Here is a 17,569-nt window from a genome sequence, read left to right on the forward strand (position 1 = left end):
TGCATGGGTTTATTCCAAACAAAAGGTGTTGGAACATGTTTCTGAGATCAGCGGATGACTGCAGACAAGTCCTCCCACCGATTACACTTGTCTTCATCTTATCAAGACACCTTCAAAATAAGACACTTTATGTTCCAATCCGTGTGGGAGGCAAGGTGGGGGGGATGGGCAATTATTTTGAGGTCAGGGCTAATTAAAAATTTTTTTTAAACTGAAGTGCACATTGTTTCCAGATCATTGAACATTTTCAACAAGTTTATGGAATTTCTGCCGCACATCAAACAGCAGATTCCAGATGGATCTAGCATTGCGAGGACGATTTGAAAGACCTCAGAGATAAATTCAAGGTTCAGAACATTACAGCGACTGTTTTTTTGAGATTCCGCAGGGGGACTGTCGGTGCCCGGGTGAGGTCATGGGTTCAACATTGGACTGCTAACTGCAGGGTCGGCGGTTTGAACCCACCAGCTAATGGCACTTTTTGCTCCCAGGAAGATTGACCCCAGAGCGGCAGTTCCACTCTGTCCTAGGAGGGTCTGATTAAAAATGGACCCAGTGGCAGTGAGATGTTATCTCGTGTATTTATGTATTTTGGTAAATGAGTAATCTAGTTAGGTTTTTGTGACGAACACGTGAGGTTCAGGGGGGCTTGTCCTGGGGAAGTTGCAAGGTAATTGAACCCTGCATCGTTAAGGAAAAGACCAGGATCTTTGCATTCATGATCCCACCCCCCACGCCCCACCCCTATACCCCATCCTCACCCCCCATCACCCCCACCCCCAGGGCAGTGCAGTGCACCTTCTCATCCTTCAAGGATAACACAGGCTGTTCGGTGAGAATTTTATTGGGAAACCTTATCCATTAACCCTGTCACCTTTTTGTTTCTTAAACTCAAATACGTTTTTAAAGGGACACAGTTTGAGTCCGTGGAGAATGCCCAAACTGGCACTTTGATATGGTCACATGGTGCACAATCGAAGAGTGGAAATCAAAGGTTTCTACAATTTTGTTGTAAATCTTTTTTGACTCACCCTCTCAGATTTACAAGAGGGCTACAAAACGTGCATGGAAGAATGGCATTAAAAAATAATGGCTTTTTTTCACCATGAACTTTTTGAAGCTCCCTTATGTGAACTTGGTTAGTCATTTGAGATGGGGACATTTATCTGCTCAAGGGGTTATCTGTTACTACACTTCCACCTAGACATTAAAAGAGACTAAACCCTTGGGAAAGTTAATATTTTAATTTCCCTGGAAGTCGGCAATTGAGAATGGTTCGTGCCTGAAACAGGGAAGGCCCAGAACCGTGGTGAGAGTGTTGATGGGGGAGACCTTAATGGATGGGGCCTCTTGCTCGGGCCCCAGTGTATTGAAAGTTGTTGCTCGTAATTCTGTCTGGGGCAGGTCTGTGAATACTTACTTTAAGGAATTGGACAGAAACATCACAGAGCGACAGATGTCACCCTTGGGGCCTCGCTGGAGACTGATGAGAACTCTGAGAGTTGATAATGGTGATCAAAGGGGACATATATTTAAAATACACAAAGGATGAGCTCAGAAATTATCCGCCTGCCAACTTAACTTCTCTACCTGGACAAATTATCCAAAAATCAATTTGCAAATACCTTTGCGATAACAAGGTCTTGAGGAATAACCTGCACGGCTTTGTAAAGAAAAGCATAGCTTGACTCATCTGCTTAATTTCCTTCTCTGACCACATGGCCGGCTATAATAGAGGCCATCGGAAGTTGTCCCCTAAGATTTGCTTTGAGTCACACTGAGAAAATATTGTCCATGCTGGTTTCATCGCAATTACTGTTTTCCTAGGATCTCTGTTGCTAGGTAATTAATTAGGAGGGAAACAGGGAATGAATCTCTTGTACATCTTTCCCAAAGACCTCTCCTGGGCTCTGCATGGAAGCTCCGCCCTTGTATAGCTCGGGTTCACCTCGAGTCGCACCTTCTCTGAGAAGTCGTCCTTGTGCTGCAAAGTGAGCCACCTGCTCAACACACTTCCTGGTTCTGCCTCAGGAGTCCTTAAAATGTTCATAAACATAATTATACCACTGGATAGATGATTTTATCCCTGGTAATTGGTTTTAATAAGATGTGAGCTAATGAGTCAGAAGCACAAATGATGTTCATTGTAGCACTGTTTCCACTAGCAGAAGTTGCAATAAGGTTTGTGACCAACAATTGGGGAATAACTAATATGATCGTCTGCTGACCTGTTTCCTGACTATTAAAGATGGTGACGGGGAGGCTCATGTAGTCGATTGACAAAGTTCAAAGGATGGGAAAAGAAAGAAGAAAATAGACGTACATTGGTTCTCTGTGTTGCTGTAAACCAGAACAAACAAACAGATGTGCTGCCGTCTAGTTGATGCTGACTTACAGCAACCCTGCAGGCCAGGCTATAACTGTCCCTGTGTACTGTCGGTCACAGGGGCTGCTCACTGGAGTTGAAAACTCCATCTTTCTCCTGCAGAGTGGCTGGTGGTTTCGAACTACAGACCTTGTGGTTGATGGCAGCCCAACGTGTAGCCCCTGTGCCAACCAGGGCTCCTTTGTGTTGTTATAACTCTACAAAAACGGCATGATTCTATGAATAAAAGCTGGAAAAGAACATTCTCACTGCCACTGAGTCTTGACTCATATTAACCCTGCAGGACCGAGCAGAAATGCCTCCTTGGGTTTCTGAGGCTGCAAGTCTTTCTGAGAGCAGAATGCTTCCTTTTTCTCCCATCGAGTCACCAGCGGGCTCAAACTGCTGACCTTGGTGTTAGCAGCTCCACATGTAACCCACCATGCCACCAGGGAGAAGTGAAAATGGATGATCTTTTAGGGGGTGGAAGGGGTTATATGTTTTTTTCCTTCTCATTTTCTTGGGCCACTGATTTTTTTCCATTTTACAAATTAAAAAAATAACATTAACACTTTGATTTTTATTGTTTGTTTTTTAATGAGTACTTATATCTCTTGACCTGGACACTCAGGTTCTCTCTCTTTTTAATACATCAAAGTAGAGACAATATGATTGTTGCAAGCACTTAATGAAATCATGCATCTGAAACTTCTTGATAAATCAATCCATTGCCATTCAGCTAATTCCAGCTCATAATGACTCTGTGTAGGACAGAGTAGAAGGGCCCGCAAGGATTCCAGTATTCACAGAAGTATACTGTCCCATCTTTCTCCTGCTGCATTTGAACCTCATACCTTTGGGTTAACAGCCAAGGGAACTTCCCCACTGTACCACCAACACTCCTTTGGTTATAAGGAGTATGAGACAGCGGTTGATGTTCATGTTCTACTGCCATAGAATCGGTTCTGACTCATAATGACCCTATAGGGCAAAGTCGAACTCTTCCTTTGGGTTTCTGAGACTTCAAATTTTCACAGGAGCTGGCAACCTCATCTTTCTCCCACAGAGCAGCAGGTAGATTCAAACTGCTAACCTTGCAGTTAGCGGCTCAGTGTTCAACCGCGATGCCGCCAGGGCTCCTTTAAGGGTTGTCAGATAGAGACCCCCGTAAATACTGGTTTAAGTTCTTGTCTATTTGTTTGAAGATAGAGAGCAACTCAGAACACATGCAGGGTGATTCTGCATGACTGTTCCTGAACCCTTGATTTGCACTTGGGGCACGGCGGCCAGAGACACACTGGAATGAGCTTACTGGAGTTGAAGAAGAAGCTGGACCATCATCCGTTTTCTACTTGGGCTCCTGTCCCCAGTAGGGAAGAAGTTCCACTGGCAACCCTTGGGTTTCTCAATACGAAATTCTCATAAGCCCCCGGGTCCTCCCCTGGATTTCTATGCAAGCTCCACTGCAGTGAAAGCAATGTCTCCCTGGAGAATAGAAAGCAGAGTAATTAACCCAGGTAGCTATGCAGGTTTCTGGAAAAATAATTTCCTCACAATTATCTCTTTCATTAAATGAAAAATATCTGATGGGTCAGGGAAAAAATAATTGAAGAAATACTCATTTGGGTTGTTACCTACAAACAGCTGTGAAAACTTACTTTGGGTATGAGTGACACGAAGAGGAGGGATCAGGCTCTTTTTCATGGCTCTAGTCACATGTAGAATTTCCTGCGTTTTTTTAAACACCATCTTCTGTCCTTGCATGCTTACTTGCTATCCTCTGAACCACTTGTCTCTCATGATCCTTGGCTGGTTTCTTGTCTTGCAGAGCCTCCTACACCCATCGCCCCCCCAGAATTGCTTGCTGTGGGAGCCACCTACCTGTGGATCAAGCCAAATGCCAACTCCATCATCGGCGATGGTCCCATCATCCTAAAGGAGGTGGAGTATCGCACCACCACAGGGACCTGGGCTGAGACCCACATCGTCGACTCCCCCAACTATAAGCTGTGGCATCTGGACCCCGACGTGGAGTATGAGATCCGAGTGCTGCTCACGCGCCCTGGCGAGGGGGGCACGGGACCCCCTGGGCCTCCCCTCACCACCAGGACCAAGTGTGCAGGTAAGGGCCTGCTTTCAGATTCTGCTTTGAGAGGCTGGGGAGCAGCTGTTAATGGCTTTCCTTTTGGCTTTCTCTGCCCCAAGCATTCCTACACTGTCGTTGGCCACTGGGGAACCCATTCATTGTCTGGGACTTGCCTCGGGGTGGGGGGGGGTGTTCTAACAGTCTCCAGATTCTATCAGTGCCCTGGGAACGGTTCTATCTCTGCTGGTGCCTCTGGTGGGATGCTGTTGTATTTCCCTCTGAGTTCCTAGCGCCAATGTGTACGTGGGAGGCTTCCTAGAGTGGACAATGGCTCCAATAGCTCCTGCCTTTGACTGTATTCCCTGAAGGCTCCTGGTCTTGAATGTATACGCTGAAGGCTCCTGAAGTTCTCCTGACTTAGACTAGATCCCTGAAGGTTTCTGGTTCCGGCTGTGTGCCCCAGGAGTTTCGCATTCCTACCTGGTCCCTGCGCCCCCCTCCCCCACCCTGCACCTGCTAAGCTCAGGAACTTTGGGGTCTGACTGTGTTCACAAAGGTTCCCTATGCTAATTCTGTCTTTGAGGGGCTCCTGGTAACAGCTCTCTTCCCAACGCCTCCTGGGTCTGAATTGTCTCTTGATGGATTCTGGAACTGCCTTTCTCCAGATGAGCTTTCTGGCTCTGTATCCCGCCTCCTCCACCCCAGGCTCCGGGCTGCTGGTTGGGGCTGTGTCTCAGAGGTCCTTTGTATTTCATTATATCTCCAAGTCCTCCTGGCTCAGTGTACCCTGCAGGCAGCTGGCTCCCACCATTGCTCAGAGGTTCTGGGAGCACATTCAGACAGAGCCTGCTGGCTGGGCTGTGTTTCCCAGGGCTGTTTGCATCCCTGAGAGTTCTTGGCTTGTCCCCTCTTTCTAATAAGGGGCTGTTGGCCATACTTGTGTTTTGAACTGCCTCCCAGAGATGTTTCTGGCTCCGAGCGTTCAACTTTAGAAACAAAGAGAACTTGATGCTTATTGTTATTTATTTTGCACAAATCACATTGTTTTCATTTTCTTATTTCCTCCTCTGCCTAATCAACAGATATAAGTGCTCTTATCTCATGTAGACACAAAGGCGTAGAAAGGTCAGTGGCTTTAAATTGCAGGTGCCAAATCATAGAATTTGACAGGGGTTGCTCTCAGGTGGTCTAATAACTTTGGGCCTTGACTTTGGGCCACCCCGTGAGGCGTCAATGCAGAGGAAGTGAAGTGCCATGAGCTGGGTGTGCGGAGCTGGCTGAGGGCAGGGGGCTGCAGTATCAGTGGCAGGCTCAGGGAGGTAGGCAGTATGGGCACCAGCTTCTCCAGAAAAGGAGTCCGTGATGGCTTTGGGCTTGGGAGGAGAAGGATCCACCCCTATAGAGTGGCCTCTATGGATCAGAAAGCAAGGGAAAATTCAGTCCGTGGTCTGCAGCGCAACACAGGCATCCTGAAAATCTCAGCGCTGTACCAAGTTACCCACCAGGCATCTGGCAGCTGGTCATACTGTGGTGGCTTTGGCTGCTGTGCTTTTTATTTTAAGCTTTCTTGAAATTCTCCTCCGTCTCCACACAACTACCTCCATGAACATGCATGCCCAATTCTGGGCCTGATGGTCTGCTTTTCTATGAATTTTTTAAATTCCTGAGAATGTGACCTTTTCTTTTTCTTTTTTTAATCTGGGGACATGAAGCTAAGACTAGGGAATACCAAGGATCATTTTACATGTCTATTCCCAAAGGCAGGTGGACTGAGAAATCTGCCATGGGAACAGGAAACTTGGATGCTGCAGTGCAATGCTTAAGACTGAGCAGTCAGGGACCGTAGGGGGGAGGAGGAAGGCATGGGACACTTGTGATGCAGAGCGGGGTCTCCCTAGGTTCTTAGGAAACCCAAACCACATGTCCATAGGTTCTCTGTGTTGAGTTAATGCATGTGTGCAAACAGCGTCCAATCATATTTCAAGTGCCAGGGTTCCCTGTCATCAGATTCCTCTTTCCATCATTTCCCCTCGGCTTCTTACTGTGGCGTTTACAAGGCTAGTTTTGCTGTGCGTGTAAGGAATTGGCCATAATCACTAGAGATTTTTTTGGACACCATCTCTCATCTGTATCTTCTTGAGAGCATGCATATATGTGCAGGTGTTGTGGTTGTTTTTTTTTTAACTGCAGCAATTACAAATGAAAAACCATTTGTTGTTTTTAATTTGCACTGAAGATGCTGGTGAAAATCAAGGCCCCAGGAATGGACAGAATATACCAGTTGACATGTTTCAACAAGGAAATTCAATGGTGAAAGTATTTGCTGGTTTATGAGAAGAAATTGGCAAGATAGCTACCTTGCCTCCCAAGTGGGACAAGACCCAGACTTTTACCCATTAAAAGTGGCCCAAATAATGCTCAAAAATAGAACAATATAATTGATATCACATGCAAGTAAAATGCCGCTCAAGTTCATCCAATAACAGTTGCAACAATCCACTGACAAGGAGCTGCCAGAAGTTCAGGTTGTAGAACAAGGGGCTGTCATGGCTCATGCCAGATGGATCTTGGCTGACAGCGGAGAATACGGAAAGATGCCTCCTTTGTGTTACATTGACGCTGCCCAGCCACTTGACTGTGTGGATCATAACAAACTATGGATATCCTTGAGAAGAAGGGGAATTCCAGATCACTTTACTGTGCTCGTGCAGAACCTGTAAACGAAGCAAGAAGCAGTTGTGTGAACAGAACAAGGGGATGCTGCCTGGTTTACAATCCTGAAAGGTGTACATCAGGGTGGTATCCTCTCAGCAGACTTACTCAGTCCATATTGTGAGCAAAGAAGCAGAGAAACTCCACTCTAGGACGAAGAATACAGCTTCAGGGTAGGAGGCAGGCTCACTAACAACCTTCCATAGACAGATAACATAGCCTAGTTTGCCGAACCCAAGAGAACTCGAGGTTCTCTGATGAACAAAGAAGACAGCCTCTGGGATGGATTACACTTCAATATAAAACAAACATTCTCACAATAAGCAACATCACAGACCAATAAGCAGCATCATGATAAAGGAAGAAAAGATTGAAGTTGTCAAAGGTTTCATTTTACTTGGGCCCACCATCGATGCCCTGGAAATATCAGTCAAGAGCTCATAGTCTTGCATTGGGCAAACGTGCTGCCAATGAATGACCTCTTGAAGGGGCTGGAGTGCACGGTGGTTCATATGAGAAATGGTGTTGCCCCAGGCCACGGTGTTTTCCATCACCTCATGTGCATGCAAAAACCGAATACTGAAAACTGATGGATTTATGTCCTTGAATTATGGTGGTAGTGAAGAATATGGAACATGCCAGAGACTGAAGAGAACAAACAAATCTGTTTTGAAAGAAGACCCTCAGAAGGCTTCTTTCTAGGCAAGGATGAGCTCACCTCCTTTGAACGTGTTATCAGGAGGAGCCAGTTCCTGAAGAATGCTATCATGCTTGGTGTAACGTAGAAGGTCAGTGGAAACAGAGGAAGACCTGCGACGAGGTGATTTACACAGTGACTAAAGTAAGCTCAGTCACAGCTCTGGTTGTGAGGATGGTGTAGGATTTGGCAGTGTGCTGCCCTGTTGTGTAGTGGGTGGAGATTAGTTGTCATTGACTTAATGACACCTAACAGCACCTAAGGAAATTGTTCAGTAGAAAACCACAGAGCTATGCCTCAGACCTCAAAACCGACATCAGTGACGCATCAAGGTATGGTTTTGCTATTTGTTGTGTAGGCAGTGCTGAATCCTAGTGATCCTTGAACCACGAAGGAGGCACTGCCCGGTCCTGCACCATCTTCACAATTGTGGATAGGCAGGGGTTCACTGTTGCAACCACTGTGCATTTTGAATATCATCCAGCCTGGCAGGATGAGCTATGGCCACTAGTCTGTGATGATCCCTAGGGTCCTTCCTGACTGAATTTTGGAGATGAATTGTCATGCTGTGCTTCCTAGTCTGCCTTTGGAAGCTCCGTAGAAACCCAGCCACCCTCAGTGACCCCGCTGGTGTTTGAAATAACTGTGCCATCACTTCCAGCCTCATAGCAACATGACAAATGGATGGGTAGGTGGTGGTAAATAAAGTTAAAACAATAAAATCCCAAACCACTGCCATTAACTTGATTCTGACTCACAGCAACTCTATAGGACAGGGTAGAACTGCTCCTGTGGGTTTCTGAGACTGGAAGATTTTATGAGAGTAGAAAGCCTCATCTTTCTCCCCTGGAGCTTCTGGTGGTTATGAACTGTTGACCTCCTGGTTAAGAGTATAGGACTTCCTGGTTAAGAGTCTAGCTCATAACTCATACCTAATAAAAAAGAGTTATATACATGCTCTATGGTTAAAGAGTCAATAAATACAACTTACACCTATGATGCCTTACCCTGAAGAAGACCTGAAGTATGGATCAGAAGGGTTGTCACCTAGGAGCTATTGGGAAGTGGTGGTAGGAAGGTTTTAAGGAATCCGTGGGAAGTTGAAGCGCCAGGTAAGGGTTACTATGACTGAAGAACACATGAGCTAGACAGAGGACACAGGGAAACCCTTGAGGTCGATGGATTGTGTGTGTTCTCACATGGTTGCCATGACCTGTTCCACCTAGGGCCTCTCACCTCCTAAATCACACATAACCCACCAACATGTGCCTTCTGTTCAAATTGCTTCCTGTTCCACCAGTCATGTTGGAACCAACCTGTGCTTTCAAAACAAGTGTTGCAGCAAATTGGCAGTTGTGTCCTGAAATGTCTGTCTGTCTCTGAAGCCCGTCACGGGCGGGAGAAGGAGGCCTGTAACGTGGGAATGAAAATTCCTTTACATGTCATTGAACCACTGTGACAAATAGAGACATTCTCTTCTTGATTGTTTTCGAACACAGGCCCTTAGTAAAAATCATTATTGAAACCTGACTATGGACATCTTTAAATGGAAAAAGGATCTGTTATGAAGCCTTATCTCAACTTTACTTTGCGATTGTCATCCATAAAAAGAATTGACCTGATCCTGCTGGTGAGACCTCTTTCTTTCCGCAGGACATAAATGGGAGGGTTTCCAGGGCTTTTTTGATCTTTACAAATGATATCCAGAGGATTTTAGCGTCCCCCATGGACTTATTTGCTGATGATCATATAATACATTTTGAAATTCAATTGCAGGATGATCATCTCCATAAAAATTTACAATGTATTGCAAACTATTGCCTTGACTGTGAAATGGATTTTACATGTCGAGAACACCATTGTCTGACGGCCACCATAAAAATTGAGAGTTGAAATGCAGAGTGTGGTTTTATATTCCCCAAAATGTTGGTGCTTAAGTAAGTTATGGCTAAAATCTCAACGGCTCCACATTTTGCAAAATGTGTCACCGAGAAGATAATGTTCTTCCCACCCTGGCAATGATGGTATCGTGGTCTGTGCTTCATAATTAATTTTAAAGAGACTCCTAAGGCTGATATCCATTTGTGGATGTTGTTTGTGGGGGTTGATGGTCTAAGTTTTCCTCCTCCTCCTCCTTTCTATTCTATTATTAATCACGCAGAAAATGTACTCATTATTTTACAAAACAGAAAATGAGAGAGTGTGGAAGGTATAATTTCTACCCAGAGGAATTTGTAGTCTTGGTTAAATTTCCAGCAAGACAACTTCCAAGGGTGTAAAACATAACCGTGAAGTTGCGTATTGAAAAAGAGCCCACGCTGCGGAGGAAAGCAGCGACGACCTGGACAAAGCACTGCTCTTAGGATCATCTAGGCCAGTGGATCTCAGGGTGCGGGCCGTGGACCTCCAGCATCAGCATCACCTGGAAACTTGTCATACGTGACCATTCTCAGGGGCCACTTCTCAGCCTACCAAGTCAAGAGCTTTAGGATGGACCCTGTCAGTCCAGGTGTGCTTTAATAAGCTCCACGGATGATACAATTGTCAACCCAAGCTGAAGAGCCGCCCGACACTGTGCCACACTAACATGCCACTGTGGTGGTAGGCTCATCATGGAGCTTGATTCTCAAGGCTCTGAGAGTTGGGTGGCGGGGAAATATTATTTGCTATTTGCAAGTAGGTAAGCAGGATCGAGTCATCTGACTGTGGTCACAAAGCAAGTTGCCTCTTGGTCCCAGAACGTTCCTACCCTGGGCATTGAGTGAGTTTCTACTTTCAGTGACCAGCTCTGACCAGGGTCTTTTAGGCTATGTGGTTAAGAGGAACGGAAGACTGGGGTTACAGAAACCAGCTGAGAATTGGTGGGTACCGTACACTAGAGCTTTAGTCGTTTCCATCAGACAGTGCCTGGATCCCTTCTTTGAGCCAACTCTGTGCTGAGCACTTTGGCCAGCGGCTGGCCAAGTAAGAGCCCCCTAGGGAGAGGAGAAGCATTGCGACAGCGGAGCTACTCAGCCTTCAGAATAGTGTCCTGGTACTTGCTACAACATCGATCATCCGGAAAACACCGGGCTAGGTGAAATTAGTCAAACACAAAAGGATAAATACGGAAAGCTTGCATTTTTGTGAATAGACAGATGTGTAGACAGATAGCCAAGCTTATTGGTGGTTACGAGGGGGGTGGGGCGTGGGACATTGCTTAGGACCTTAGTTCCAAATAACGCTACACTCCTGGCTCATCTTCCTGCTCTGTGAATGGCTCTCTTTGGAGCCTCGAAGGATGACAGAACTAACGAAATCACCTCCTGGGGTTCTAGGCAGTGTGGTAGTTACATAATCTGGTGTCAGTTTGAGAGGATTGTAAGTGAAGGGGCAAAGTCTGGACTGTCAATCAAGATCTAGCCAATAAGGCCTCTGTGTGGACATTGCCTTCTCCTGAGAATTCTGGGAAATATGGTATTCCTTCTTAGCGGCAGAAGACACTTCTCTCTCTCCATTCTCTGGGTAACACTGCTGATAAAGCTGACTCCCTGTGAGACATCCCCCAGGAGAAGCCACATGGACCTACCCTGATGCAGCCCAGGGTGCTGGAGCAGCTGCATAGAGACCCCTGCCAGCGCTGAGATGCTTATAATGCCACTGGATCCGCAAGACTTCCAAAGCATGGATCCAAAAACTTTCTACCCATTGGCCTGTGATCATCCTGCACTCAGTGTCATTGCATGTGTTTTATGAGTCTGAAGAGAACTTTATATATTGGTATCGGACATATGGGCTAATATTGGACTTATGGGCTTGATCTGGACTGGGCTGGGATGTTTTCTCAATGTTCAATTCCCCTTGTCTATAAATCTCTTTGTTATGCACATATGTGTGTCTATGGGTTTGCTTCTCTAGTCTACCCAGACTAACACAGGCAGCCTGCGTGCATAGTCCCACCCCCACATTGTTAATAGGGTGTCCAGTTCCTAGGTGAACCACAAGCCCCATATTGGCATAGTCCTATCATTGTTGCTGTGCATTGGATCCCTATGAGCCAGCATCAACTCAAAGGCCCTGGTTTCATCAACCATCATTGTGAGGGAGTTACAGGCCATGCATGGTTAAAGGGCCATAGTAAATGATAATAATAATTAATAAACCGTACTATTGCCGAGTATCTATTATGGTGGTGGAATAATTTGGAGAAAAGCATACTGGTGATGCTTACTGAAGAGAATTGGCAAATATTTTGTAATATATATTTTCATACAATTAACACAATAATAACAGCAAACATGTATTATGCCAGGAGGGCCAATTCAGCACTGTGGTTCTGCCAGGACTGCTAGGATACTGCTTTATCAGTTAGATTCTGCAGATCCTGCGAGCAGGGATCAGTCCCCAAGGGAGCACATTATCAATAGACTGACCACCGAGCAGCAGTCTGGATGGGAGTTCCACTTATTCTGGAATCTGGAGAAACTGTCAGCTCAGAATTGGAGGATGGGAGCTGAGAGCCAAACATGATGCTCTTAAGGCATCTGACTAGGCCATTTTCTGAGAAGGACAATACCCCCAAAAAGGACAGGCTTAGAGTCAAGAGAGGTGGTCAGGCTCAGGGTGAAGTTGCACAGGGAGGAGTGGGGATTTGAAAATCTGGAGCTCAGGACAGACAGTCAGATACCTCTTCTTCGAGAACTACCTGATTGCACCTGGATTTTAGGACCAAGCGAGCTTCTTAGTTCTGCAGAGAGCAACCTCGTTCATTTTTATCCCCATGTTATTTTCTTGAGATGTCCCATTCATTCACTTTCTCATTCATCACTTTGCTTCTTTCCTCAGTCTAATCATTCACTGTCTTCCTGAGGTACAGGCCTGGGAGCCAAGGTAAGCGTGTCTATCCCGGTGCCTTGCAAAGTTCAAAATGCTACTTGGATGTCTGTAGGGAGACTGTCATTATTTGCTACCCATGTAATCTTGTGGACGCCATGGTTATGAACCATTACATCGGTACAGGAAATCTCCTTTGTCCAATTCTGTAGACGGATGTGGCTTTATTCTTCGTTGTTGATCATCCTGGAGAAAAGCCCATCTCCCAACGTGAAGATTGTGTGGTTCTCTGGGCTCTCCGAGGTCATTGTATCTAGCACAGTGACTGGGTCCTCTGGCACATTCTCAACAGCAGATATAAAGTGATGGGACTTGGGCCCGAGGAGGACTGTTTGGTACCCACCAACCCTCACCTTGAACGCTACCCCTGCTGGGAGTGTCCTCATGAGGTCTACTGTTATTTCTGCCCAAGGCTGTCCTGGTTATCAGAAAACTCAGATGGGACCATATCTAGAGGCCAAGTATCTATTAGGTGCAAAAGAAACAGCAGGCTACTGCTAAAATCCACTCTCTCGTGTTCACAGGGAGACTCCAGGGACACAGTACTGAGGATGGTTGCTAAAGTCAGCCACTGGGGAAGGGGGTGATCTGTCGAGAGAGATACACACCATTTTGGTACATCTTGGTGCTGCCTCTCTTTAAAGGGCCTACTTTCAATGGTGCCTTAAAAAATATCACCCAGAACTAACCAATCATGTTGATTCTCAGCATCACCCCAGTTTGGTACTCTCTACCTAAGGGTCCTGGGAGACGCCATCTCATCATCTCAAATGCAAGTCTTCTGCAGCTGAAAGTCATCTGTTTTATGCCCCAGAAGCCTCTTTCATTCATCTTTAGAAACCCTGGTTGAACCAGACTCCAGACTACTCTCTCTCCTAACATCCTGATCAGGGAACCACAACTCAGCAATCCAGCCAACCACGTGGCCACAGTCCCCCTTTTCTGGCCTGACTTATTCTTGTCCATGGAGAGCCTCTGTGTCCCACAGTCCACTCCACTGTGACCACACCAAGGCTGACTCTGCAGGTACAACAGGTTCCTGCAGGACCAGCGAGGAGCCATCAGCTGCTGATTCACAGTCCTCTGTTGCATCTCCGCCGCCGGAAGCTTGATGGCACAGTACCTTTTATTGACATACTTAAGAGTTTCTACTTGAAGGGATGTGTGTCCACCTCTCTTATATCTCCTGGATAATTTTTTAAAAGGAAATTCAAATTTCTGAGCTCAATGAAGTGAAAAGGAGATAGGCTTTGGAGTAAAATAGCACCCGGTTTTTAGTTGAAGGTGAGCCTCTGCTAGCTGAACAACTGTGAAGTATGTTACGACTATGAGTGTATTATATCCCCTTTTTGGGCCTCAGTTTCTTTATTCCCATTTAATAGAGAACATAAGACATTATTCTGTTGTGAAGCATGAAGCAGAGAAGTTATATGCCTACCAGAGTACTGAGAACAAAGAAGTTATAGAATTCCTTAATGCATTTTTTTTTAAAGAAATAAGTATCATTTCTGGGAAGAGGTACCAGAACCAGAACCTACTTCCTTCACTGGAACAAGAAGGTCCTATTGCAAGAACTTCTCCGTTTGTTACTCTTTTACTTTGTAAAACAGAGCATTAGCTTACCACTGAGGCTCTGAGCATTACATGGGCGATGTGGAGTGTGTGAATGTGATTGTCTGGTGCCCATCACGCATGGCTGTGGCTGCGGGGGTGACAGCAATGACCCCTGAGGAAGGGGGGTGAGGTGAAGAGTAAGGACCATCTTTTCTCTAATTGGATCTCTAGTCCTGCGTGAGAGAGAGAGAGAGAGAAGGAGGGAGGGAGGGGGAGAGAGAGAGAGAGAGAGATGCACATTGTCAAGACCAACTCTCTTCTGGAAGAGCAAGACTATGGAGAAGGAGAACTCTAAATCTAGGTCACCCAGGAGGTGGGGGCTGCCCCTGATCAGTGAGCCTTTTCAGGCAGGTTCTGAGTCCTCTGCGTGGCCAGTGGGACCTGGTTTTGAGAATCTCCCAGTCTAGCTAATCTTCCCACGCTAACACAATCCCTTGCTGTCGGGTCGAGTCTGACTCTAGGCAACTCCGTGTATGTCAGAGTAGAGTTATTAAGCTCCTAAGGAGCTTCAGTGACTGAGAGTCACAGAGCCCAAACCAAACCCACTGCCATCTGGATACTGAAGCTGTGCGGGGTTGACAAGGCTGTAAATCTGTACAAGAACAGGTCGCCTCAACGCTCCTTCCACGGGGGCAAAAGAGAGTGATAGAAAGAAGAGGTGGCAATGGAGGGTCTAAAAAGTAGAACAAAGCCACTACCTCATCCTCTGAGGTTTTCTTCTTTTTTTTCATCTCTTTAAGCCACGATGGCGCCCGCTGTGAAATGGAAGTAGAAGCAGTCTTGAGAGTCACACTCCCAAGCACAACTCTTAGTATTCTCATTGAGAAGTAAATGAACCTTCTTTCTCGGCAAGAGGGTGGTGTGAGCACAAGCATAAGGACTGTCTTTGGTCACAATCCTCGATAGGCGACCCACGAATCATGATGGAAAACAAGGCCAGCCAAGAGGATTACAATTGCTGTCCCAGCAAAAATTGCAGCAAGGTGGTATTTATATTTACATCTCCAGCGTTATGGGCCTCTAGGAAAGGAAAGGTCTTTCAGGTGCCCTGCACCTGGCTGAGAGGAATGCTGTTGGCAGTACCCACTTTATTAGGGCCCGGTGGAAGGCACCTATCGAAGCTAGATTGATAACTACTCTTTCCTCAGAAAACTGTATTTCACCTAGGGTGAGAAGATGAAGATGGAGACAAGCCTCTTGGGACCACACCAAGTTCTGGAGGGAACAAGATGCCCACCAACTCTTCTGGCACAGAGCCCTCTCCTCTGTTCCCTTGGCTCCTCTTGGCTGAACTTGAATGGAGAAGATAAAGCAAACCCTTCCCCCTCACGCCTACACATCACAACCGCAGGCTCTCCACTCTCTACCCCTGCAGTGTCCTTGTTACATGTTGCATGGACTGTGGAGGAGGCTCCATCTGGAGCCTCTTCTAATCTCTGCCAGAGGGGGCCTCAGGAGCACCCAGGCTATTCTCGATAGATGGTTTCTCCTTACAAGATCGCTTAGTCTTTTCTTATTTTGCAGCTGTAGGTGAAATTCTAAAAGAACAAGGGAAGGCCCACCTAACCTTCTGTGGCACTTAGATTTGTTGCCCCTGCATGGGGGGAGCTGTAGCTACCCGAAGGGCAAGTGAACAGCGAGTCAGCAAGTACCATCTAGTGTTTCCTCCCTTTGAAGGTTGGGGATTGAAGAGCAGGAGCAGCACAGAGAGATACTGAGGATAAACATAGTGTATTTGTTTCTGTGGCTGTTGTAATGAATTAGCACAGACTACGTGACTAAAACAGTACAAATTTGTCTTACAATTTTGGAGGTGAGAAATCCCAAATGTGCCTGAGTCCACGAGAATCAAGTCACACCAGGTTGTATTTTTTCTGGGGAGTCTGTTGGAATGTCCAGTTCTTTGCCCTTTTCAGCTTTGAAAGGCTCCCCACGTGTCCTGGCTCACGGGTCTCTGGCTCCATCCTCCAGTCCAGCCACAGTGGGTAGTCCTTGTTACATCCCATCACCCTGGCCAGCTCTCTGCCTCCCTATCGCACTTTTTCAAACCCTGAAGATTGCAATGAGTTCACCTGCAGGACCCAGGATAGTCCTCCCGCCTCCCCTGTCTTCAGGTCAAGGGACTATTGTTGCTCAGGGCGATCAAGTTGGTTCCAACTCAGAGAGAGGCTCTTCAGTCAACCAAACATAACAGTCTCATAACTCTGGTTCTGTTTGAGCCCATTGTTGCGGCCATTGTATCAGTCTATCTTCTCAAAGGCCTTCCTCTTTTACAGCAAGGTGTCCATTCCCAGCAACTGGGCTCTCTGGATAACATTCCCGAAGTAGTATCTTAACCCAAGTTAGCTGATTAGCAACTTAATTTCCAACTGAAATCTTAATTCCCCTTCTTTGTGTAGCCTCAGACCCACCTGGTCTGGAACATAGGACAAAGATGCCTTTTAGGGACTATTTTTCAACCTGCTACAAGTGACTAACATCCACTATTCCTATTTATTTATCTAGTTGTTTATTTGTTTTAAAAATGGATTTATCTGTAACTACATTTAAATAAGTAGCCCCCAAAAACATATTGAATTTATAGATCTTGTTCCCTTACAGCTATAAAAAATCTTAAGATAATAACACAAAGAAAAATTCATGATTATAGTAATGAGACTAGTGGGTAACCCATTTGAGTAAGTGCTATAGGTCAAACATAGAGATTTGGGTGTGTTATTTCGAGTTCCTAAAAGAACTATTCAAGGTAGATGCAATTTCTTCCACTTACTACTGGGGAGTTCAGTGGTGGACCCCAGGCCACACATTCACCTCAGTTGCCCCAGCCGGGATTTGAACTTTTCACTATAGTGCTACAAAGATCAAGCTCTTTCTAGGTGATCCTTGGAATTCAGTATCACTATCAAAGCCAGATGCACCATGACCAAGTTGAGTTAATTCACAAGTTAACCCTTCCTTTTGAGAGATGTTGACTATGAAGAAATCCTTGGATATATTCGTGCCACAGGAGAAAAGACCTAGTGGTTTTCTCTTGTAAAAAATAACAGCATAGAAAACCCCGAGGGCCAGTTCTGTTCTGTCTATAAGGCAACCAGGCTTCAGAATGAATTCAAGGCATATGGCAACTGCGACAATATTGATAAAATGCCTCCTATGAGGAGGTCAAAGGATTAAAAACTATCAGATCTTCTCAAGAAGGGCTAGAGAGTACTTTGATAAAACC

The 17,569-nt window shown here is 45.8% G+C and overlaps 1 protein-coding gene across 1 annotated transcript in view; it reads left to right on the forward strand.

The window, feature by feature from the left end:
* PTPRT (protein tyrosine phosphatase receptor type T) overlaps positions 1-17,569 on the forward strand; it is an 890,723-nt gene that overhangs the window by 247,669 nt on the left and 625,485 nt on the right. The window contains exon 7 of the mRNA XM_075527730.1: positions 4,194-4,487. Coding sequence (XP_075383845.1) covers positions 4,194-4,487 — 294 coding nt within the window. The remainder of the gene's footprint in view (positions 1-4,193; positions 4,488-17,569) is intronic.

The sequence above is a fragment of the Tenrec ecaudatus genome, chromosome 12 (genome assembly GCF_050624435.1).
Source record: "Tenrec ecaudatus isolate mTenEca1 chromosome 12, mTenEca1.hap1, whole genome shotgun sequence".
Lineage (NCBI taxonomy): Eukaryota > Metazoa > Chordata > Mammalia > Afrosoricida > Tenrecidae > Tenrec > Tenrec ecaudatus.